The following is a 23,122-nucleotide window of genomic DNA, read 5'->3' on the forward strand; positions in this document are numbered from 1 at the left end:
AGGAGGCGCTTGCTGTGGGGGAGGCAGAGGGAACCTTCTCTCAAGGTGGGCCCTGAGGGCGTAGTGTCTTTCTTGCCGTCCTGGGCCTAATAAAGAAAGCCGGCAGCTTGCACAATGAGCTCCCATTGTTTGCAAGGCCCCCAAACCTCCTTTCTTGGGCACGTGGAGCAGGAAGGGCAAACAGGGATGCATCTTTGGCTACAAGAAGTGCAAGCTCAGAGGAGCCAGGCATGACTCTCCACCGAGCACCAAATGACTGCAAAACCTTTTTTTCTTAATCAATAGTATTTTATTGACAGTTATAAATATTTTCCATTTGTCCCCTATTTACAGTTGCAAAATAGTTTGATATACTTTCACCCACCACTCAGTATCTTTCTAGAAACTCCATGAAAATTGAATAGGAAATAAAAAGCTTTTTTGGGGGGCCCACTAACCTGGTTCCCAGACTTCCAACAACCCCACATGGACAGCAGGCGACGATGCAGCAGGTGCTACACAGTAGCAAAGGGATGGGTGGGGGCTGCTCCCGGCGGGGTCAGGATGCCAGGCTCCTCAGGACGTTCGTGATGCTCCAGTGCTGGCCTGAGCACTTCTGCAGCACCAGCTGGAAGCCAAACTCTGAGTCGCTGTTCTCCTGCAGCTCCAGACAGCGCTTGGACTTGCGGTTCTGGATGGGGCCTCCCTAGAAGCCAGGGCAGAGTGGGGTCAGAGGGTGCACAGGCAGCACAGTGGGATTTGCAGAGAACTACGCCTAGCGGCTGGTGGGGGCTGGGTATCCAGGTGCCTTGGATCCAGCAACACTACTGGAGGCCGGGGGCCAGCATCCCCATGAAGCGGCAGACTCCCTATCTCTGTCATGTTGGTCTCCTCCCTGGGACTGAACCTGTGCCTCTGTTTTCTTCACAGGGCCCTAGTTTTTTGTTAGGAAAGAGACAATGTCCGCCCACCTGGCTGGGGTGTGACACGCTGGTTTGTTCCTATAGTTCCTACCCTAGGGGCTGGGCCTTACTCCCCATAATCATGGACTGGGGCCCTGCTCTGAAAAAGCCTAGTTCCTTGGGACCATCCCATAATTGGCCTGAACTTGAGTATCGCCAGGACTAGGACTTCCTGCTTTTAGGGTCCATGTCCCCAAGTGGACCTCTGGAGTCATCAGTGCTGGCCTCAGCCAGACTTAGGCTCCTGGATACTGTCTATTAGACCACTGGGCTCCCTCAGCCCTGGATATGCACAGTTTCCTACATGCTACTGATGTTCTAGAATGTTTTGTAGCCACACATACTCAGTTTATACCCCAAAGACTCCTGAAGGAAGGAAAGGAAGGGATGTTCTGCTTTCCCAAGCTGCCCTACAATAGCAGAAGAAACCCCCCATTTTTGTTTATAATGAGATCCTTACAGGGCTTGGACACTCTAGGACAGCTGGCTGTGTGTCTGGGCATCAGTATCTAAGTGTCTCTGAGTTACACCGAAGATGCGCTTGACTGGGCTTTGGCATCCCAAATGGGCAGAATTGCTTGGGTTGGGTGGTGGTCTATATAAGTGGAACCCTTGTAGCTTAATGGTATTTGAATATATGTTCAAATTCACCTTTTCTCCAGAACCTACTCTTCCTATGTTTCCCATCTCAGCAATAACCAGGCACCTGTGGGGGAAAGCTGGGTATTTTCACTGATACCTCACCTTCTCCCTAGCATCTGATTAGGCTCTGAGTCCTGCCAATTATATCTCCTTCATGCCTTGTGACTGTCCCCTTATCCCTATCCCATCCTACTCGCTCTGGTTTGGGCCACCATCTTCTCTCCCTGGGACAACTGCATCGGGCTCCTCACCGATCCCCCTTCCCACCTGAGGCAGGGAGCAGTGATCCTTCCAAAATGCACCTTTCCTAGAGGACAGAGCCAAGCTCTGCAGGGTAGCACCTAAGGCCTTCGTGGTGTGGTGCTGTTTTTCTCTCTGGCCTCATTTCTCTCAGCTCCCACACCTTGTGCTGTGGCCACACCAAACTCTTTATACTTTTCTGAACCCATCTGCATTATCTCAGGATTCCTGGGCTTTGAACAAGCTGTGCCCTATGCCTGGGGTCTTTTTCTGTGCTTTCGAAGCAGGCTAAGCCATAGTCATGTTTCAAGGCTCAGCTCCTGCTCCATTTTCTCCAGAAGACTTCTCACTTCCCACCTCCCGTCCCACCCCACCCCACCTACCTCTCCACTTCCTCTCCTCCAGTCCACCCAGCTGGCTTAGTCCTCTCCATCTGGTCCTTTCTCCTGCTCAGCACTTACTGAATGGTAGTAGAAAACCTATTTACTTGTCTTTTCCCCTCTAGACTGAGAGTTCTATGTCTTATCAATTTCGGCACCCTCAGCATCCGGCAAAAAGCCTGGCACATGATAGGTGATCGGTAAACGTTGGCTGTCATGACCTATATAAGGTGAGAAGGGACTCAATCACAGGAAAGGGTCACTGTGCTCAGGAGTTTCACTTTGGAGTGTCCCTGAGCAGGCCTGGCACAGGGAGGGGAGGCCCCTGCCTCTTGACTCTGCATCCCGCCCCCCAGCTCACCCCTGCCCATCCCCGTGAACAGCCCACTGTGAGAGAGGGAGACAGCAAGCCTCTTCTGGAAATCATCCCCTGTCTGCTACCACCATTTCCATGGTGACAACTAACATCTCAAGAGAACATCAAGACTCAGTTCTCACAACCACCTAGGAAATTAGCAGTATCTGCCACAGTTGAACAGACACATCCTTATGACCCAACGATTCTGTGCCCAGGTATATATCTGGCAGAAAAGTGCACATCAAAGAGATGCACCTGAGTGCTTTCTGAAACATGATTTGTAAAAGCTCCAATCTGGAAACAACCCAAACATCCATATCAATAGTAGAGTGGATAAATAACTTGTGGTGATTTGTGTAATGGAATACTATCTAGTACTGAAAATGAACAAAACAGAGCTCCACTCGATAAGGATGAATCTCAGAAATATAATGTTAGTACAAGAAGCCAGATAAAGCATACATGCATAAACTGACATATATAACCTTTCCAAACAGGTAAAATAAAACCAGTATTCAAATCAGAATAGGGTTACCTTTGGGGAGGAGGAAGTGGGAAAATGGCAGGAAGCAAGAGGGGGCTTCCGGGGTACAGACGGTGTGCTATTTTCTGACCTGGGTGGTGTTTACATAGGCGGGTGCATTGTTTTAGATCATTGAATTGAGTGTTTTTGTATGTATGTTTGCATGTTTTGGTATGTATATGTTATTCTTCAGTTAAAAAAATTAAAACAAAAAATCCAGCTCCCTAGGAAGGACTTTGAATAGTGGGCGAAGGAGGCATGGATGAGAAGCTGGATGGCAAAAGGGGTCAGGAGTGTGTCTGCGTGTGTGCTGGGGAGGCGGGTATAGAATTCTCAATGTCGGGTGTGTGAGGGATGGCCCAGTGGACCTCAAACCTCTTCAGAAGCATTCAAGTGAGTAAAGCAGATCCCTTCTCCTGTGTCTCCAGCCAGCACCTCCCCTGAGGACAGCAGTGACTCACTGCCTTCAAGAGCATAGAGACGACAGAACAAAGGGGAAGCTGAAACAGCGAGCTCATTGGGGGACCACAGGTGCAGCCAGAGAGGAACCAGCAAGCTCAGGCCCTGAGAGGGCGGAGGAGCAGTGGCCATGGAATGAGGGCTCAGAAAGGACCCTGGAGTCCCTATGTGGAAAGAGACTTTGAAGACCGACCCCCTCGTCCTCATCTGCAACATGAATGGCCTCTGGGCTTTGGCCATGGGGCCCTTTAAGTCTGCGTGGCCACCTACAGGGACAAAATGCTCAGCCCTCCCGATCAGTGTTTTCTTTCCCGAGAAGCAGCTCTGCCTAGGAGCCTTCTCCTCCCACTGAACTAAGATCCTTATCTCAGCGGCATCCAGCAAGGGGACCCAGAACACCCCCTCAGGTTCCCATGCTTGGGTAGGATCCACCTCTCTCTTCTTTCCCAGTAGGGGGAGGGAGGCCTATGTTCCCCAGTTCTATGCTTGTCCAGGTTAAACACTTCCTGTTCCTTGTGGAACAATTTTGTATAATTTTTCTATTAGCGTCACTTAGAAGTGACCATAGAGTGCAGGGCCACCACCTCATTTCCACTGCACAACAGGTCTTTCAACATAGCCAAGGAATAGGCACTTTGGTGGCCACACCACATTCCTGAACCACGCTGGGATGACTGTGGAGGACAGCCTCAAGTTGTCCTCTCAGAAGCTGCTGTGTACCTTGGGTCCCCAGCCTGTCTCTCAAAGGTTGGACTTTTGGACTCAGAGGAATCGCTTGTGACACTTGCTCCAAGCAAGGCCAGCCCATTGTTCTGCCTGGCTTTTGTGTAAAACCTTGCAGCCTCCAGACCTGAGCGCTTCTGTGGCCCACCCACAGGCTGGGCCATGTCACTGGTGCTTCTTTAGTGGGCCTGCAGCCAGCTTCTCCTGACCCTCCGCTATCCCTTTCAGCCTGGTGGTATGTCCTACCCCATTGCTGGGAGCAAAGCTCAGGCAGGGCTAGAAGGAAACCAGCTGGCTCTGATTCACAAGGTCTGCTGGCATTTTGGGCGATAAGATGCAAAGGGGTGAGTGCTGAGCTAGGATGCTTCTTTTCTGGTTGTCAGCTGTGTGGCTTTGGGTGAGACACTCCACCCTTCTGGCTTCCATTAGCTCTAGGACCTGATGATAATTTCTGTCCTGATTATTGGAGGATAAGCAGAAGCACAGATGGGAAACCCCTTTATCAGCTACAAAACAACGAACGGATGTGAGGCTGTTCAGAGTATTAGGGTGGGGGCTCCAGAAAAAGTACACAGCAAGCAGAGGGGTGGTCAGACAAGTTTCCCATCCACTCTGCTGAAGGTTTTGACTCCTCAGCATATCCTTAGGGGGCCAGGCCAAGCCTTGCCAACAATGAGGCTGCTTCAGCGGTGCCTGTACCACTGGAGCACAGAGACAATGGTCCAAAACAGAGGAGGCCGCAGCCCCCTCCTTTCCCACCAGCCACTCGGGCACATTCTAAGCCTTCCGCGGGGGCATCTTGCCAAGGCCAATAGAGGGACGTGGGGACAGAGGTTTCTAAGAAGTAAAGTGTTCCTTTAGGGACTCAAATATGACATTTCCCAGGCCCTACCCTGGCCCAACCATGCCCTCAGCACCCTGGAGACAGGAAGTGTGGTGACCCTGGGGCAGAAACAACCAGTGTGGCCTCCGGGAAGGATGTGGAAGAAATGGAGTGAGGCCAAGAGCAGGGGTGGTGTGTGGAGGAGACACAGCCTCAGTGAGAGTATCTGGGCCTGTCAGGGAGGACAGAGTGTGAGGCCAAGGAGAGCTCCCTCCCCAAAGGCTCTGAAAGGAGAACTTTCTAGAACAGAGTAGCAAGGCCACCATGGAGGCCTCGCCAAGCGGAGCCCTGGTGTGCATCTTGAGAACACATCTGGGGCATGGGGGGAAGAGCCAGGCGACTCTTTAGTGCTAGATCTAGCACCATCACTGGAGCTTTCTCCCTCCTGTCTTCCTTCTCAGACCTCAACCTTTCACTGAGCAAACTCTGGGGTTTTGCCCTCTCTCTGGGCAAATTCCATTCGCCACGAATTCCATTCACCATTGCAAAGGAGCCTTCCTTTCCTCCATTCAGTCCCTTCCTGGTGAGCCCAGCACCCTCAGGAGCAGCCTGGTATTGCTACTATCTGTAACTCTACCTGCAGGCTCTTTACATGAGATAAAAGTAATAACAGTTAAAACTTATTTACCATGTGTCCGGCATTGTGTTAAATGCTTTACACACCCAATGTCATGTGTTCCTTGCAATAGCCCTGAGGTGCGGAGATGCTAATTATCTCCATTTTATAGAATTGGAGACTGAGGCTCAGAGAAGTTGGGAGACTTGCCCAGAATCACATGGTCAGTCAGTGGTAGAGCCAGGCTGGGAGCCCGGGAGTTGGACCTCTTCACTGTTCCTTACTGGGACAAGTGGCCAGGCCCACCCCACCGTTTATTCTGTCCCACGCCTGTCTCAAGGGAGTGGATTAGACTGAGAGCTGTTGGTGCCTCATCAGCTGGGGTTGCCTTGACCAGGGAGGAAGGTCATCCTGACCTCCAGGGGGCTCTGGGGAGCCAGTCTGGTCTTGTTCTTTTGAGGGCTCTCTGCAGAGACAGGATTCATCCATCTATCCATGCATCCATCAAATATTTAACGAATGCCTATTGTATGCCAGGAGCATCCGTGACTAAGCAGGAAAGAATCTTTGTCTTTGTGAAGACTATTCTAGGATCAGGAGCAAATAATAAATTCTATAGTGTGTTAGAAGGTGATAAGGCTGTACACAACAACATAGAGTAATGTTATGGACTGTATGTTTGCGTCCCCTGAAAATCCATGTCAAGCCCTAATCCCCAATGTGATGGTATTTGGAGGTGGGGCATTTGGGAGGTACTTAGCTCATGAGAGTGGAGCCCTCATGATTGGGATCGGTGCCCTTCTATGGAGGCACAACAAGGATGATGTCTCTCTTCTCTTTCCCTCTTTGCCATGTAAGGACACAGTGAGAAGGTGATCATATGTAAGACAAGAGAAGGCCTCTCACCAGACACTGAATCTGCTGGCACCTTGATCTTGGACTTCCCAGTCTCAAAACTGTGAGAAATAAACGTATGTTGTTGAAGCCGCCCTGTCTATGTTTTCTGTTTTCTTTTTTGTTATGGCAGCCTGAATGAACCAAGGACAAGTAGGGTAAGAGGGTTTGGGAATGGTGGCAAGCAGGAGGCAGGCTGCAACTGCAAGGTGATCTTCACTGAGAAGGTGAGAGCAGAGCAAAGATGTGAAGGAAGAGGGAAGGTAGCCCAGGGGATATCTGGGGAAAGGCCCCAGAGCAAAGCTCCGAGTGGGCATGGGAGCGGGGGTGGGGTGGGGGGGGGACGGAGGAGAGGCCGAAGAGGTGGGCGGGGGCAGTAGTGTGGGGCCTCATGGCCACGGGGGGAGAGGCCGAAGAGGTGGGCGGGGGCAGTAGTGTGGGGCCTCATGGCCACGAAGCAGCCTCTGGCTTTTAATCTGGTGACGGGGCCAGACGTTGCAGAGTCGAACGGACGTGTTAAGCAGGTCACTCTGACCGCTGTATTGAGCAGAGTTTTGGAGGAAGGAAAGAAGCAGGGACACCTGTTAGCAGGCTTTTGTCCTCAGCAGCCTCTGGGGCCAGGTCCAGGCTCTGGGGGGTGTGGCTTGATGCAGAGCCCCTGGCCAGCTCCGCCCCCCGTGGAGGGCACCGTCACCTGGTTTACTGGTTCGGTCATCTCAATTATTTGTGTAATACAACTACAGGATCTGGAAACACACAATACTTTTAATTAAAGAACTTAAATAAGGGCAATTAAACCTGGCAGGAGAGATGCTGCAGCACACAGAGAGCTTAATTGGAATGGAGACCAAATTAAATATGGAAACAGTGTTAAAAAAATCAAAAGCCGAATGTATAGAATTAAGAAGGCTAATGATAATTCCTGGAGCTGGGTGCCCAGCCTCCAACCTAATTCCTTCTCTTCTGAGCCTCTTGAGTGGTGACGAGAAAGGGCATAAGAGGCAGTATGAGCAGAAGCCAAGAACGTGAGACTCTGCTCCCAGCCCTGCCTCTGCCTCTCTGGCCATGACCCTGGGTAAGTGGCTGAGCCACCCTGGACTTCGGTCTTCTCATTTGCAAAAGGTGCTGGAGCACTGACCACGTGCACAGTGGTATGTGGATCCGGGCCCATGGGCCCCTTGGGCTGAGGCACCGAGGAGCTAACTCAGATTACAAAGCCATGCACGTCCTCTCTGCCTCAGTTTCTCCAAGTATGTGTCTGTGGTAGCTGGGTGTGGAACAGTTAGCACCAGACTAAGTAACCTGGCTCTTCCTAGAGATGTAGGTAGATGATTAGACTGTCCCAAGGGGGCTTGTTAAACCACAGACCACTAGGCCCCGCTTTCTTATCTAATAAGTCTCCGATGGGGCTGAAAATGTGCCTCTTCAAATTTCCAGGTGCTGCTGCTGGAGATGGTGCTGGTCCAAGGACCACACTTGGGGGAGCACAGAGAAAGGAGATGTTCAAGAGTAAGGAGATGTCCCACCGCCCTATCTCAGGGTGGGGCCTGGCTGTTCGCCTGCACTCGCCTCCCTGAGGTGCAGTGTCTGGAGCACCTGGGCTGAGCTCAGGCTGGTCTCTGGTTCACAATCAAGGTGCTCACGAGGAGGTTGTGTGTGGACTGAATCTTGGATTGAGACTTCCGTTTATTTCAGAGCTCCCAATCTACTCTCCTTTTTAATTAATTTTCCACGGGCGAGTGGCCCAGTGAGCCTTTGGCTTTAAGCACAGTAGGCTCGGGAGTTTCCAGGTTAAGTTGTTAATGATTAGTAATCAAATACTTCAAAGCACAGGTGGGATGTTAGTGCTAGTTACAGAAACCTGAGATTAAGTCCTTTTGTAGAAGAACGTGATCTTTCCGTATTATGAATATTCAATACTCCATTTATTCAATAGGTGCTTTTAGTGTTTGTCTTTCTTCAAGGAGACTCACGTGAAACTGAGTGAGATCTGCCTGGGATTTCCTTTGGACTGAAGATGGCGCAATGGCGATGTCAAGTGCAAAAGGAAAAGTGACAGGAGAGCGTGGAGACAGCAGGATGGCTCGTTTGCTGAGGAGGCGGGAATCCAGCTGGATCAAACGCACTTGCAACTGGCTTGGCAGGGAGATCACAGCTCCAAACTCCCACTGCAGCCACCCATTGGCTTTCCAGAGGTGAGACAAAGGCACCACAGTATGGCGATTTAAAGCATGAACCCCGTATTTGATGGAATTCCCAGATTTGACCTTGGACAAATTACTCAATCTCTCTGTGCCCCAGTTTCCTTATCTGTAGAATGGGGATAATTAAAGTACCTAATGGCACTGTCATGGGATTAAGTAATACTTATAAAGCGGTTACAATACTAGCTGGCACACAGTAAGCACTACATAAATGTAAGATAAATACATCTCCAAATTTCCTCCAGGTCTGATTAGTGGGGAGCTGAGCCATCGCACCTGGCCTTGGCTCCAGACCTCTGTGGGATGAGCAGGGCGAACAGAGAAGTGCTGACTTCCGTCAACTAAAAATAACTAAGGAAACATTTGGGGCCTAAACAAAGCTCTGTCAGTCCCTCGAAACTGGACAATTACACACTTGCGCCTTCATATGACATGGGAATGAAAAGCTATTTTATTCTAAAGCCATAAAGAAATACTCGATTATAGCCTCTTCTTCTCAGCACAAAAGGTTCTCGAAGTTGGACATCCTGACAGCACTTGGGGATCGGAGTGGGAGAAAGTCAAGGGCTCCTCCTCCTTGCGTGTTGGGAAATTGTTTGGCAGAATTAGTGGTGCTCCCTAGGAAATGTGCTCTGCAAATAGGTTCTGTTTTGAGTGGGTTAATCATCTTGCATCGAATTATCAAATCAGACCCCACAAATCAGAGCCAATTGTCCCTAGACGGATAGGCTTGGCTCTGCGCTCAGCTCTCTTCCAGGCAGGCTCCTCTTACTCTTGAACATCTCCTTTCTCTGGGCATTAACACACACCTCTGTTGTTATCCTGGCTGTTCCTCACTTGGAAAATTCATGGATGCTGCTTCGAGAACAAGGCAAGCACAGGGCTGAGGTGTGGGATGGCCCGCCAGTGGGAACACTCATCTATGTGCCCTGGGAGTCCTCACTAGGCTTTGCCAGTTTCCACCAAAGAACCCCGACAGCCAACAGGAGTGACGGCACCCCCAGCATCTGCCGGCAGCATGAAATACAGTCTGAATAGCCTGACAATTCATTGAAGCCTCCTGTTTTAAAAAATATTCATACAAATTTGTATTCCATTCCACACCACACGCATACTTGTTTTAGTATAAAACATTTCCACCTCTCTCCCCTAAATCGGAAGTTATGGGAAGAAGTACGTGTTTACCCTGCAACTTTGTGTACCCCACTTAGCGCATGTCTGTGTATGCAGTTGGGATGCACTACCACCTAAAAGTGCTTCTGCAGGAACTAGGAATTTTCCAACTATGCAAGGTCTTTTGACTTTTACATTGATATGTCCTCGAAATACTATAATTCTATTTTTTTTTTCTTTTCATCATGCATGGAGAGTCATTGAGGGTTGGGTTTTGTTCATCATTGGGTCTCTCAGAAACCTAGCTCAAGACCTGGCACACAGGAGACCTTTAATTAATATTTGCGAATTTTAATAAAGGACTCCTTCATTCAGTCAACAGCATGCTGGGTGTCTTCTCTGTCTCAGGCTTCCCACTGGCGTCTGGAGATACTGAAAGTGTAAGTCATGGTCCTACCGTCCAGTCTGTTGGTTGATGGAAGAGAGGGGCACAGAGTGAAATAACAAACAATTCCATAAAGTGAGACGAAGCTGACCCTCATGCATGGAGCTCAGCTCATTTTCAAATTCATGGTGCTTTCTATTAAGGCAGGCCCAGCGGGACTTCTGGATAGAAAAAGCCTTTCTCAGGGTTGCTGTCTAACTTTAGCTTAGAATTACAGAATTTCAGGATTGGCAAGCCCTTAAAACCATCAAGTCCAACTCTTTTCAGAGCTATAGGGCCTCAGACGGCCTGCTGAGTAGTCCCCTGAGCCCATCTCTTCTCTCAACCACCAACCTCATGTCTGGACAGCTCTGACTATGAGAAAGCTGCTCTGAAATTGTCCCTGATTCGGCCCGCTGGTCCCTCAGGGCTACACAGGACAAGCCTGTTCTCTCTTGCATGGGGCAGTCCTTCTCACATCTGACGGCAGAGCTCAGGCACTGCTGATGTCCTTCTGGTCGGAAAGTCCCGACTCCTTCAGCCAAGGAAGTTGCACCTTAGAGGACACACGTCATTTGCTTATCCACGCAAAGTAATGATGAAAACAGGGAGGGGTGTGTGTGTCTCGTTACCACTGGGAGACAGCCCACTGCTTTGCTTGACAGGTTTCTTGACACAAAGTTCTCCTTTACATGATCTGATATCTGCTTCCTCTCTCTCATTCCACTGGTTCAGGCGTCACTGACTAAATGCCTCTTCACTAATGCCACATCACCAAATCCCAGAGCCCCCGAAATCTCAGTATGATGGGTCCTCTCTGAAGACTGAAAGGCCTATACTCCTGCATATGAATTTATAATTGCAGTAGGTAGTCATTTTAGAAAGTTCTTTAAACCTGGAGGAGTCACAAGCTAGAAAATCATCGAAGGCAACAACTACCACTCTAATGTTAATGACTTTTCATCGCATGTCGATGTGAGAAACACTGGCTATTTAGAGACACGTGTGTTGCTTGAGAAGGACAACTCTGGCTGTTCTTCAAACTCAGAGCCTGGGGTGGTCTTGGATTAATAATCCCCTCTCACGACAACCTCCTTCCCATTTAATCTATCATTACTTCCAATAGACTGCTGACATATCTCTCAAAGTCCTCTCCAACAGCTGCCTGGCCCCACATCCCTTCTCTCACAGGGACAATGGAACAGCTCCCTAACTTGCTTCTCTATCTGTAGCCTCTTTTCTTCCAGTCCACCTTGTATTCTGCTGCCGGAGGGACTCAGAGACCATCATAGCAATCCACTGCCTAAGAACCTCCCCTAGTTCCTCCCTTTGCTTTTAAGGTAAAGTCCAAACTTCCTGGCATGACTCTCAACCACCACCATTATCCGCTCAAACTGACTCTTCAGTCTGATCTGCCCCATTGAAAATTCTAAACTCTACCCACACCAACATCGGATTTCTACTCCTCAACTATGCTCTGTATTTTCTTGCCTTTGCCCAGGCTGAGCCTCTGCATGGAATTCTCTTCTCCATTTCCACACCTGGGAACTGTCCTACAACTTTCAAGATCCAGTCAGATCAAACAAGCCTCGAATGTTCCCCGAATTCTACAGATGGAACCCGTCACCCTGGGCTCCCAGGACACCATACCCCCCTCATTTCTGCCCTCATCGTCCAGTTTTGTTGTGTGTTTACATGCCCATGAGCTCCTCCAGGGCAGAGGCCATGTCTGATTCATATCTGCAACTCTCCTGCCCAGCCCCTGTGCTCCAAATATGTTTGATGAACGACTGAAGGAAAGAAATGTTCATTATCGGAAAATTGTTCATCAGAGCCCTGTGCATCAGCGTTGCCAAGAGATGTTTTCATCAAATGTGGTTTCTCAGTGTCAGATTCTAACGCTATCCTGATCCATCCTGAAGCATTGGAAATTCAGAAGAGTTAGCAAGGGTTAGAGGAAAGGCATTTTATTTGTTAAACAGAATATCAGGGTATGAGATGAAACACTAAGATATGCAAATGCATATCTTCTTTATAGAAGAACCTGGGAAAATCACAATAGATTATTTTGAAATTAATTTAGCCTGAGTGTCTGTGGAGTTTAAAAGCAGCCCTCAGGAAAGTAAATAATGCAGAATGTGAAACCGTAAAGATTTGAAATGCACCAGGAAAAGCTCCTTGCAGCCCATCTTCTGCACCAGAACATTCTAGTTGGTAGGATCCCCATGTAATTTGCAAAGATTAAAACCCATTGCAAGAAAATTAGCCCAAAGCGCATGACTCTAATCATTTAAGAGGCTCCCAGTTTCCCCTGGCCTTGCAGCTCCTAACCGATGTGGGTTTGGGGACAGATTCTGGGTTGCTAGATATTGATCATTTTGCATTAAAAAAATTCAAATATGTTAATTTTAAAATATCAAGTAAGAGTGGCTGCCCTGGCTTTGCAAATAGGGATTTAAAAATATTATTTCTGAACAGTTCCCTTGGTAGAAGGATCAAGGATATGACTCCCAAAGCACCTGAGAGTTTTAATTAGATAGAAATGTAAGTAGCTGAAGGCTATCCAGTCTCCAGAGCTCCACATGCCAACATGGCCTGTTTTGTTGGTCACTGTGTCCTTTCAAGCAGGAATTGTGTGGGGCTGGATTTGGCAGTGTCTATGCCTTGAGGACACCTATTTAGTCCCAATCAGGGATGGAGAGGTGAGATGAGGACTAGCTAGGGGCACCAAGGTATGGTGATCTACACAGGAGATGGAGCTATGTCACTGCAACCTACGACCCAGGGCTCGTGCAGGAAGGCTGTGTCCGTGAAGGCTGGAAAGGAGGCAATGGGCCTGCCTGTGGGCCTGGGATATTTGCGCAGCCTGGGTTCACATTCGGCCAGCCTGTTGGAACTCCAGCTCACTGCTCTCAGGCTGTGTGGTCTTGGTCAGAGGATTTCATCTTGTTTCATCATCTTTGAGATGGAGTTGCTATGCTTACTAATGTCAAACTGCACAAGGCTGGACACAGAGAGGCCAAGGCTCCACAGACCCATGGACCTGTTTCCCTGGTGATTCTGGGTGGAGGAGCAAGGCCTCTGAATGGGCCAGGGAGCTTACTTTAGTTCGTGAACACTAATATCCAGGTAACGCAAAGTCCCCAGGATGGCAGGTACTTGTCTGGGCCGTGACCTCCAAGGGCTATCCCAGGACAGCCCAGGTCCTTGCCCCCTGCTCCTCTCCCAGGAAGTTGAAACAGATTGCCTTTCACAAAATGGCCCCAAGACACTGCCCTGTGTGAAAACCTCATCCCCTAGAGGACCCTCTGTTGGGATGAAGGTAGAGGGGGTCACAGACCAGACACAGCCCAGCAGTGTTTATCCCTGGGAGACTGGGGCTTCGTCTCCTGAGAAGAGGTTTGTGTAGAAGAAATGCGAGGGTTTTAAAGTCAGAGGGACCCCAGTTTAAATCCCAGCCCCACCCCTTACTGTGGGACTCTGTGCAGGTGTCTCCCTGCTCCAAGCCTGTTTCCTTATATCCAAAAATTAAATGAGAAAACAAACAACAATGACAATAACAATAATAATAACAACAACAACAACAACAACAACAACAACAACAACCACCTCCCTCAGAGCCAATATTAGGAGTTGGCGAGCTAATTTATGTGAAACCCCTGGCATGGAGTAAGTGTTCAATAAATCTCGAGAACTGGTCTGGAGTCACAGCCTCCTTGTTGCCACAGGGTCACTGTCCTCTGCCTCTCCTCCCACGTGGCCCCTCTCTCCATTTTCTGTGCTCTCGCTCTTCCTGGGGGCTCTGGGCTGTTACCTGAGAGAACTGCCAGTGAAGCTTCATTCTCTTGGCTTTGGCATAACTGCATTCGATGAGCCGAGGCCGACTGTTGACATCCACCAAGCACCGGTTGTCATCGTCATCAACCGTAGGGCTCAGCACACCCACGTGGATCTGCTGACTGCTCGTGTAGTACACATTCTGGGGGTGGGAGAAGAAGAAGGTTAAGTGACCAGAGAGATAGGCAGGTGAAGTGGCGCTTCTGCCTGAGCAGCCGACAAAGAGATCACAATCCAGTGGCCTTCATATATTTCCTACTGCAATGGACGAGAAGAAACCATTTTACATTATGATCCGGTATAGCATCTGGTCCACATGTATAACTGAAACAAATTTTTCAAGAAATGAAATTTAGCCTTCTTATATGCAATGCACTCTATTTTCTATTCTATTCTTTCATTGAAAATCATCAGTCAAAACCTTTTAAATTGATTTCACCATCCACAGTTTAAAAAAATATTTCTCGAATCCATTATTTACAGGTTTGCTGACTTCATCCCTCTGTAATTACTTCATGCAAGATGCTATGCGTGACCAGTAGCTAAAGAGCAAAAGACCCAGGCCATGCCTTCAGAGTACTCAGTCTTGTGGCATGGGAGAGATGTAACAGGTAACTTCTATCCATACTAAGACTGGGTAGAACAAGAGTTGGCAAATTTTTTCTTTTTTTTTTTACCTCTCTTTAATTCCTGCCCCCCACTGCCCCCCACCCCAACTTCTACCCCTGACCTATGGATGTTGCCATTTCCCCTTAAGAACTGGATCTCTGAAGGCCGGGTGTCTCCTCTCACACGCTCGCAATGTGCACCCAGGGCCTGGTGCACCTGGGGAATGGTCCGCGGCTCCACCTGGAGCGCAAACCCAGAACCTTCTGCGTGTAATGCTAACCACTACACTATGGAGCCACCCGGCAAATTTTTTCTTAAAGGGCCAGATAGCAAATATTTTTGGCTTTGCAGATGTGTTGGGACGTCTCCAAGACCATGCCAGATTCCATGATTCTCTAGGACTCACAGGACGCAGCATATAGTTGTACTCACGGCTATGATTTATTACAGTGAAAGGATACAAATCAAATCAGCAAAGTGAACAGGTACACAGGGCAAAGTCTAAGGTAACCAGCACAAGCTTCCAAGGGTCCTCTCCAAGGGGTCACAGAGGATGCACAGGATGCCCCCAGCAAGAAGCTGAGACGACGTGTGTGAAGTGCAATCTACTAGGGAAGTGTGTTAGAGGCTAAGCACCCAGGGGTTTTACTGGGGGTTCATCACGTAGGCAGCCTCTGCCTGCTATGTTCCAGAATTCTAGATTTCCAGAAGGAAAGCAGATATTTCACATAAACCATAATGCATAATGTTGTTTATGTAATTGGTTTAGACACATGGTGGCAACACTCCTGAAATCCGAGTTCCTAGAGGCCAGTCAAGAACCAACATTGTAAGCAGAGCTTTCAAAAAAGAGCAGTCGTTGCTGTTTCAACTGTTTTCTTCACAGAGGGCCAGATTGTCTCCATCAATCCAACTCTGCCCTTGTACCATGAACACGGCCGTAGACAGTACCTAAATGAATGGCTGTGTTCCAGTCACACTTTTTTTACAGAAATGGAGGCTGGTCCTAATCTAGAAGAAAGCCACATGACCCTGGGCCTTCAAAGTTTTTAATCATTTCCCCAGCTGTGGTTTATGACAAGGGCTCTGAGTGTGCAGTCATAAGGTTCTGTGAGCTCTTTTCTTCACATTTCTAAAGGAATTAACACCTATGATTAGGCCTCTGGGCAAATCGGGATACTATATTTCTCTGCTTTAGGTTAGAACTCAGGGTGGGCCCTCATTATCTTCATCTATTCAAAAATTCTCACTGGTAAATATTTTCAATTCATTCCTAATGGCAAAATGACGTATTTCTTGCTTTAGTAAAAGAAGGTGGTTGACAAGGACTTGTAAAACGTGAATGCAGGGGCATAAAAGGGGCCGTGGGGCGGGAAGGGCAGTGCAGGGAAGCAGAGTAAGTGAGGGTGGTCCTTCAGAAGCATGTTCTTCCTGATGTTTGGAAGTCCAAGGAGAGGGGTGGAGAGACAGCAGGATCACTTCAGACCTAAGAAGAGCCTCAGGCCAAGATATCAGTGAAGACCCCAACGAGAAAGAGGTGGTACACTTAACACAGGGGAATCCACCAAGGGTATAATAAAGGCACAATTCTCAGTGGCGTGGGCACCACGGGGATGATATAGTTCCCTGAGGATAGTAACACGGAGTTGCTACCACTCCTAGGCTCAAACGGACGAGAGTACACAGCAGTTACCAGAATCCGTGAGAGAAAAGTTATGTTGAGAAGACGGACTTGCAAGAAGACCCAGGGGAAAGGGTTGTTGGTAATGGTGAGTGGTGGGAACAGACGCCCAACGTCACCCTCCCCCCACTACTCTATTCCTTCGCTGGACCAGCCCATTGGCAGAACCCAAATGGAAGCTGTGAACCCATTAAAGCATTCCGTAGTCAGCCTCACAGGGTGGAAGGAAAAGGACAGAGAGTGGGTCTGGAGGGATAAATGGAAAACACTCATCGCAGCAAGGATCTGCTCTCTATGGTAAGCTTACAAGTTATCAGTTTGGAAAATCCATGGAAATAGACATCAGAACTACTAAATACCTTCTCCCCAAATCAGAGGTGGGGGATCATAGTGACCAAAGTTTTCAGCAGAGGCCAAATGTCGAGCACCTTGCTTCAATGTGGAAATGTGACCAGAGCACGGAGGCCAGGGGAGCCTATTCAGCACCTAAACAGGGTAAGAAGTGCAGTTCTCGTCTGTTGTGTGGCCTGGATTTCCAGTTGGCCACCAAGGAAAGCTGATGATCTGCTACAGCTTCCAGTTTATTGAAGGTGAGGGAGAATTCTATAACTGGTAAGATTTAGTAAATTAAAGATATGGTTAGGTATCTCATCCATCCATCCACCCATCCATCCATCCATCCTTCCAATAAATAACCTCTAAGTTGGGTTCTGAAGATACAGAGATGAGAAAACTGTGGTCCTTGTCCTGGAGGATCCAAAAGCCAAGTTGGAAATAATGGTCCTAATCATGCTAATCTAAGAACTGTCTCTGCTTCTCCCACTTGCCTACCCTGACTCTTGCTACTTTGAAAACAGAAATGAAAACTCAGCACCTCCAGAAAGCCTTCCCTGAATATGCAAAAGTATAGGGCCTTCGCCTGCCACCTGGGCTTCCTCCCAAAGGCGCAGAGCTGTTTCTGCCGTTGGGCTGAATGCACCAAGCTCTCTCCTCAGGACAGAGTGTAGGCGTGCCGGGACCCAGATTTCCTGAGTTTCAGGAGTGTGGTGCAAGACAAGAACAGTCAGGGAGCCAGGCACTTCCTTCCTTCATCCTTGTCCTCAGGGCGTGGCACTTGTCTCCAGGGCAGGCTCTACAGATAAAAGCGGCTGCCCAGGTAATAGCTGAAATTAGTTTTACCCATTTAGCTGTTCTGAAGTGCTTGAGGGAGATGCTTGAGAGATGTGTGCACCTTACTGTCTGATCCAGCTGTCATCAGAGCTGTTTATTACTCGAGTCTGGGAAAATCATAATAGAAACAGACAGTTGTTTGTTATTTAAAAAGCCAACAACAAAGTTCACCCTCAGTGGTGAAATTGTGAAACCGGCAGATCACAGGGAGATTCAGCAAAGAGGATTCTTTCGAGGCATCACTTGGACATCTCAGAAGCCTAGCCAGTAGTGGACAGAAAGAATGGCCTGAACACAAACGAGGGAAAACAGTTCAATACAAGATGCCCCACTTTAGTGCCTACAGGCCCAAAAAGCACAGCTATACTTTCTGAGCAATAAGGAGCCTGGAAGGTTCAGGGATGAAACGACTTAGAACTGTGTTTCTCAATGGGGGAGAGTTTTGCCAATCAGTAACTATTTGACAATGTCTGGAGACATTTTTGTTTGTCATGATGGGGACAGGGGACAAGGCTGCTATGCTACTGGTATTTAGTGGGTAGAGGTCAGGGCTGTACTCAACATGTCAAATGCACATGACAGTCCCCCACGGCCAAGAATCATCCAGCCCAAAATGTCAGTAGTGCCTTGACACCCCTGCCTTAGACTGCTAATGATAAAAGCTGAAATATTTTTAGCTCTTACTACTTGCCAGACAAGAAATGATTTACATGCTTTATCCCACTGAATACTAATAACCCTATGGAGGCAGGTACTACTATTGTCCCCGTCTTGTAGATGAAACCGAAGCACAGAGAAATTAAGAAACTTGTCCAGAGTTGCATAGTTTGGAGAGCAATTGCTGAGATTCAAACTGAGGCTGTCTGACTCTAGAGCTGTACCCGAGACCTCTCACCTCACTCGCCTACCTCCCTCGGGTTACTCCAGATCCAGGGGCCAGGCTGGAGGAGGAAAGGCAGGGAAGCTGGCTGGGAAGCTTCTTCCATTGTTATTCCTTTGAGCCATGAGTGGGCCTGGACTAAGGAAGCAGCAGAGGGCTGGAGGCGGCTTTACTTAAAGGACCATAACACGAGTTGGTACAAAGTATAAAGACAGCAACATCCCTCCTGTAATTCACGTTACAGGTGGAGGGCAAGCTGTTATCTGGTCTGTGGATGTTTTACAAACTCCCTGGGCATAGAAATGACATCCCAGACCACACATATCCTCCTCAACTGCAAATGATTGATTTAGCTCATTCTCTACACAACCCCACATAGCTCAACAGAGCTACAAACTCCAGCTCAGGCATTTCATTCTGATGCTTGCAAGAGAATGAGAAAAATCACTGGCAGGGTGAAAGAACAAACACATCCTATCTCGGGTGTCACACCAGTAGCATGTTCTTATCCCTGAGGCTGGGGGCAGGAGTAATGACTCATAGCTAAACTGGACAGCCAGCTAGGGAGCCCACAGTGTCCCTGGGTATATACTCTTGCTTTCAAGGACACAGAGCCAAGGCCGGGCAAAGACTCCCAGGGCTGGAGATTCCACTTGCTCCATCACTTCATCTCTGAGACAAGCAAGGGCCCCTGCATTGCAGGACACAGGTAGATCCCCTGCCAGACGTCCTCAGCATCCCTTCTCTTCCTGGCAGGCCTGGAGGTGGGCCCTGCCTCTCTCAGAGACTGAGGTATGGACTTCCACATGATCTGCCCCTCACATGAATCAAACATCATCTCTTAGACAGAAACTGCTATGGGGGATGAAACTGCTTCAGAAAGGAAAGGTGGAAAAGAAAACAAACATATTTTTGTATCCCTATACACCAGACCCTCTGCTAGGTACTTCCATATCTGTGGTCATCTTCCATGTTTAAGGATAGAAAAAACTGAGGCTAAGATGATTTTAAAAAGCTCATCGGGGTACACAGGTAATCAGCCACGCTCTCCCTTCCTTGCCAAGGGGAGGTTCTAGGGAAGCTGAGTTCTTGATAATTCAGGGCCTTCATCCCACTCTCCAGGTCAAGCAGCCCAGATGGCCTTCCCCAGGCCTTGGCAGGGCCTCCCATCAGCCTGGGCTGAGACTGGGGCACCACCTCTAACCCTGTCCCAAACCAGCTTGGGCTGGCTGAAGCACAGGGGCTTGGCCCTAGAGAACCATCCTGAATTCATCCCTCAGAACCAGCAACAGAACCATCAGGGTCATTTCCACCAGATTGTTCACACTGAGCCCTGGGAGCTCTAAGAAGGGATTCTGGGGCCTCTGAGGGGAGTCATGTCTGGGAAGACCAGGGGCTGGTGGGTAGGGTTCTAGGGCCCTCTCCCAACTCAATCAAGGAAGATCTTCTTTTGTCTTTCTTATATTTGACTTTCATATAATATTTTGTTCAAATAAAAGATTACAAAGAATTTACCAAAAAGTGTGACAATCGCTGCCCTAAAACATGAGGCACCTGTCCAGGAGGGGGCCGTTAAGGCTTAGTTAACGTGTGTTAGCTTATACTCCATCAATCAGAATTCGTAAACACTTGATGAGCAGCTTTAGCTTCCTGTCTCCAACTTCCACTGCCTTGCATTCTTTAATGACCAATTTACATATTTTTCAATCATTCAATCCCCTCTTCTATCCAGACTTCCATAACTACCTCACGATATCTTAACTTTTATGGAAATTCTGGAGCCATTCCCAAGCTGAGTAGAGATGAGATGAAAGAATTATGGGATGGGCAGAGGGAGAGGGGTGGAGAGCCTCCCAGGCAAATCAGGAATGTGGAGCAAAATGGGGCTGGTTAAATTACTTAATAATATAAATATTTCAAGACACAACTGAGGTACCGGTTTCCTTCCAAACAACGGGCATGTGGATTTTGAGCAGCTTTATTTCCTCCATTAAGTGACGTTTCCTTGGCAATAACGCCAGCGTATAGAGTGGGGGCCCTTGAAGAGTGAGGCACCTTAGAGGTATTTAGAGACACAGTCTAGGGGTCAAAAATGACACATTAATGGGGTGGTTACAAAGTGTCAGAATGGAGGGGGGTTGGCAAAGATCACTGAATGGGGGCCAACCCATGGGCTGGACCACTGCATTGGAGTGGGCTTTCTGGAGGAGGGGATGTGTGTTGGACCTTGGAAGAGAAGAAAGATCGACAAGCAAATGAAACAGAGGAGGAGAGAGGAACCAAAAGGACACAGTCCTAAATGCAATCAGGCTAAGGCAGGGGTCTCCACCTTGGCTTCACATTACAACCATCTGGAAAGCCTTAAACCCATCAATCACAATCTTAGGGGGTGGGACCTAGACATGGGCAGGTGATTCCAATGTGCGGCCAAGCCTGGAAACCAGCTGTATGAAGGAGACTTTGTGCAACCTCAGGAGGAAATGTAGAGGCAGTACCGACAACTTCCTGGATTCCAAGCCTCCCTCTTATTGTGGCGGGCCAGCTGGATCCCTATATGCAACGACATTGTTCTTATGCGTCTGATGAGGGTGGCCAAGAGGTTGGGAAGCACCAATATTTAGGACAATAGCTCTCAGATATGGTCCCAGAGTCATCTGGAAACTTAGTAGAAATGCACACTTTTGTACCCAAGCCCAGACCGACTGATTCAGGAACTCTGAATCACGAATCTGTGTTTTAACAAGCCCTCCAGGTAAGTCTGATGGAGGTGAACATTTGAGAACCATCAGTCTAGGAGACAGGTAGGCTGCTGGGATAGAGAGAACATGGGCTTCCAAGTCAGGTGGGCCTTCACTTTCACTTCCTGGCCGGGAAGCCACTCTGAGCCTGAGTTTCCTGACCCGTAAAATGCAGTTGTGAGGCTTGAAATTTATTATTTATTTTTATTTTTTATTTTTTTTAGGTGAGGCAACCCTTGGTTGACCTCACATATTGCAAGGATCTTGTCAGCTTACAATCCCTCATTTTTTATTTTTTACGACTACAGCACCCGGTCTTCCTAGGTGGTCTCCCATCCAAGTACTAACCAGGCCCGACCCTGCTTAGCTTCTGAGATCAGATAGGATCGGGCTTGTTCAGGGTGGCATAGCCGTGGATTGAGGCTTGAAATATTGACAGCCCCTGGTCAGCTCACAAGGACTGCAGGGCAAGAACAGGCAGGCAGGGACAGAAGTATCTTTGGGATAGAAGGAGAAAACCCAGTAGGGACTGCTGGTCAGCTGCCCTGTCTCAACTGCCCTCATAACTGTGGCCCTGCCCCATGTCTGACTGGCCGGAAGGCCTGTGGGTCAGGATTCATGGAAACAGCAAGCAGGGGGTGGGTGTGATGGGAGAGAAGAGCACTGCTTTATTAAATTTCAGTGTAAAGTGGTGGTAGTGACACTCATAATATGTGCTAGAAATGGGCTCTTTGTCTTCTTTACCAAGAACGAGCTACTACCAGCCCCTCTGCAGAGAGGGAGGGCTGATTTGAGGGTTTGGCTACTGGTCATTAACCCCTTGACACAGAGGTTAGTTATCATGCTGAAGGCCGCAGGGCATTGATGCTAAATCAGGAACGAAGGGGAGTCATTTCCAAAATGATCTTATGTTCACTAACCACAGAACCAGGTAGCTATTGGGAATGGACACATTGATAAACATGCCGCTTGCTGCAACTGTGAAGGAGCAGAAATGTGGAAAGCTAGGCCCCTAGCTCAGGGCTCCACCTTGTGAGCCTGTTTCCCTGGTGGAGGGGGAACAGATGAGGCTAAGCACATGCACTCCCTAGGTTTGGAGGGAGAGGTTTATAACTGGCACTCAAACCATGGTCAGTAGTTGATCCAATTTAATTCAGCATATGTTCCTTTGTGCCCTCCAGGGTGTGCGCCTAAGCTGGGCATTGGGCACAGACAGGAGCCAGACATGCCCTCCTTTGAGGAATTCTCAGCCTGGTGGGGAGACGGCCATGCTGGAAGGTGAAGGGAACAGCCTCAGGGCCAGGCTTAGAGCAGACTAAGGGGGCGGCGGCGGGAGGGGGGCAGTGCGGCGCGGGAAGAAGATAAGGCTGGAAAAGCAGCTTGGGGACTGAAGAGTTTGGACAGCACCCTTTTGGCTTCAGATCAACTGTCCTTCTATTTATTAGCACATCTGAGGGTTTCTCAGAGTCTTTGGAGTGAGAAACATTCAAGGGGCGTGGAAAGAAAGCCTGACCTAGAGGTAACTCAGATCACTTTTGCAGGTCTGCCTGGGAGAGTTCAGCTGCGGGTCTGCAGGGCGGCAGAAAGAGGGGCAGAGCTTTGAACCAAGGGGCCTGAACTGGGCGGCCTGGGAAGCAGCCGCCTGATGCTCTCGCTGGGCTAGGGAAGTCTGACTTCCTTTCATAGCTGTCTATGTGCCCGCAGCACAGATGTCAGCCATTTTCCTGTTGCTCACCATGGAGTTGTTTGCAACCTAGCCCGCCCTATCGGCAACACTACTCCCCCACCTTGCTGTGTCTTCTCTTCCTGTGTCATTCTGAGTTCCTGGTATACCCTGGGCCCAGTGTTTCCCTGTGAACTTCTCTGC

General features: G+C 48.8%; 1 protein-coding gene and 1 pseudogene across 1 annotated transcript in view; both read right to left on the minus strand.

Moving 5' to 3' along the window:
• Positions 1–269: 269 nt before the first annotated feature.
• Positions 270–23,122, minus strand: part of GALNT18 (polypeptide N-acetylgalactosaminyltransferase 18) — a 336,064-nt gene continuing 313,211 nt past the window's right edge. The window contains exons 10-11 of the mRNA XM_011377260.2: positions 14,155–14,319; positions 270–685 (exon numbers count right to left, since the gene is read on the minus strand). Coding sequence (XP_011375562.1) covers positions 539–685; positions 14,155–14,319 — 312 coding nt within the window. The 3' untranslated portion in view covers positions 270–538. The remainder of the gene's footprint in view (positions 686–14,154; positions 14,320–23,122) is intronic.
• Positions 21,555–21,673, minus strand: LOC111730331 (annotated as a pseudogene).

This window comes from Pteropus vampyrus, unplaced genomic scaffold, assembly GCF_000151845.1.
Source record: "Pteropus vampyrus isolate Shadow unplaced genomic scaffold, Pvam_2.0 Scaffold307, whole genome shotgun sequence".
Classification (NCBI taxonomy): domain Eukaryota; kingdom Metazoa; phylum Chordata; class Mammalia; order Chiroptera; family Pteropodidae; genus Pteropus; species Pteropus vampyrus.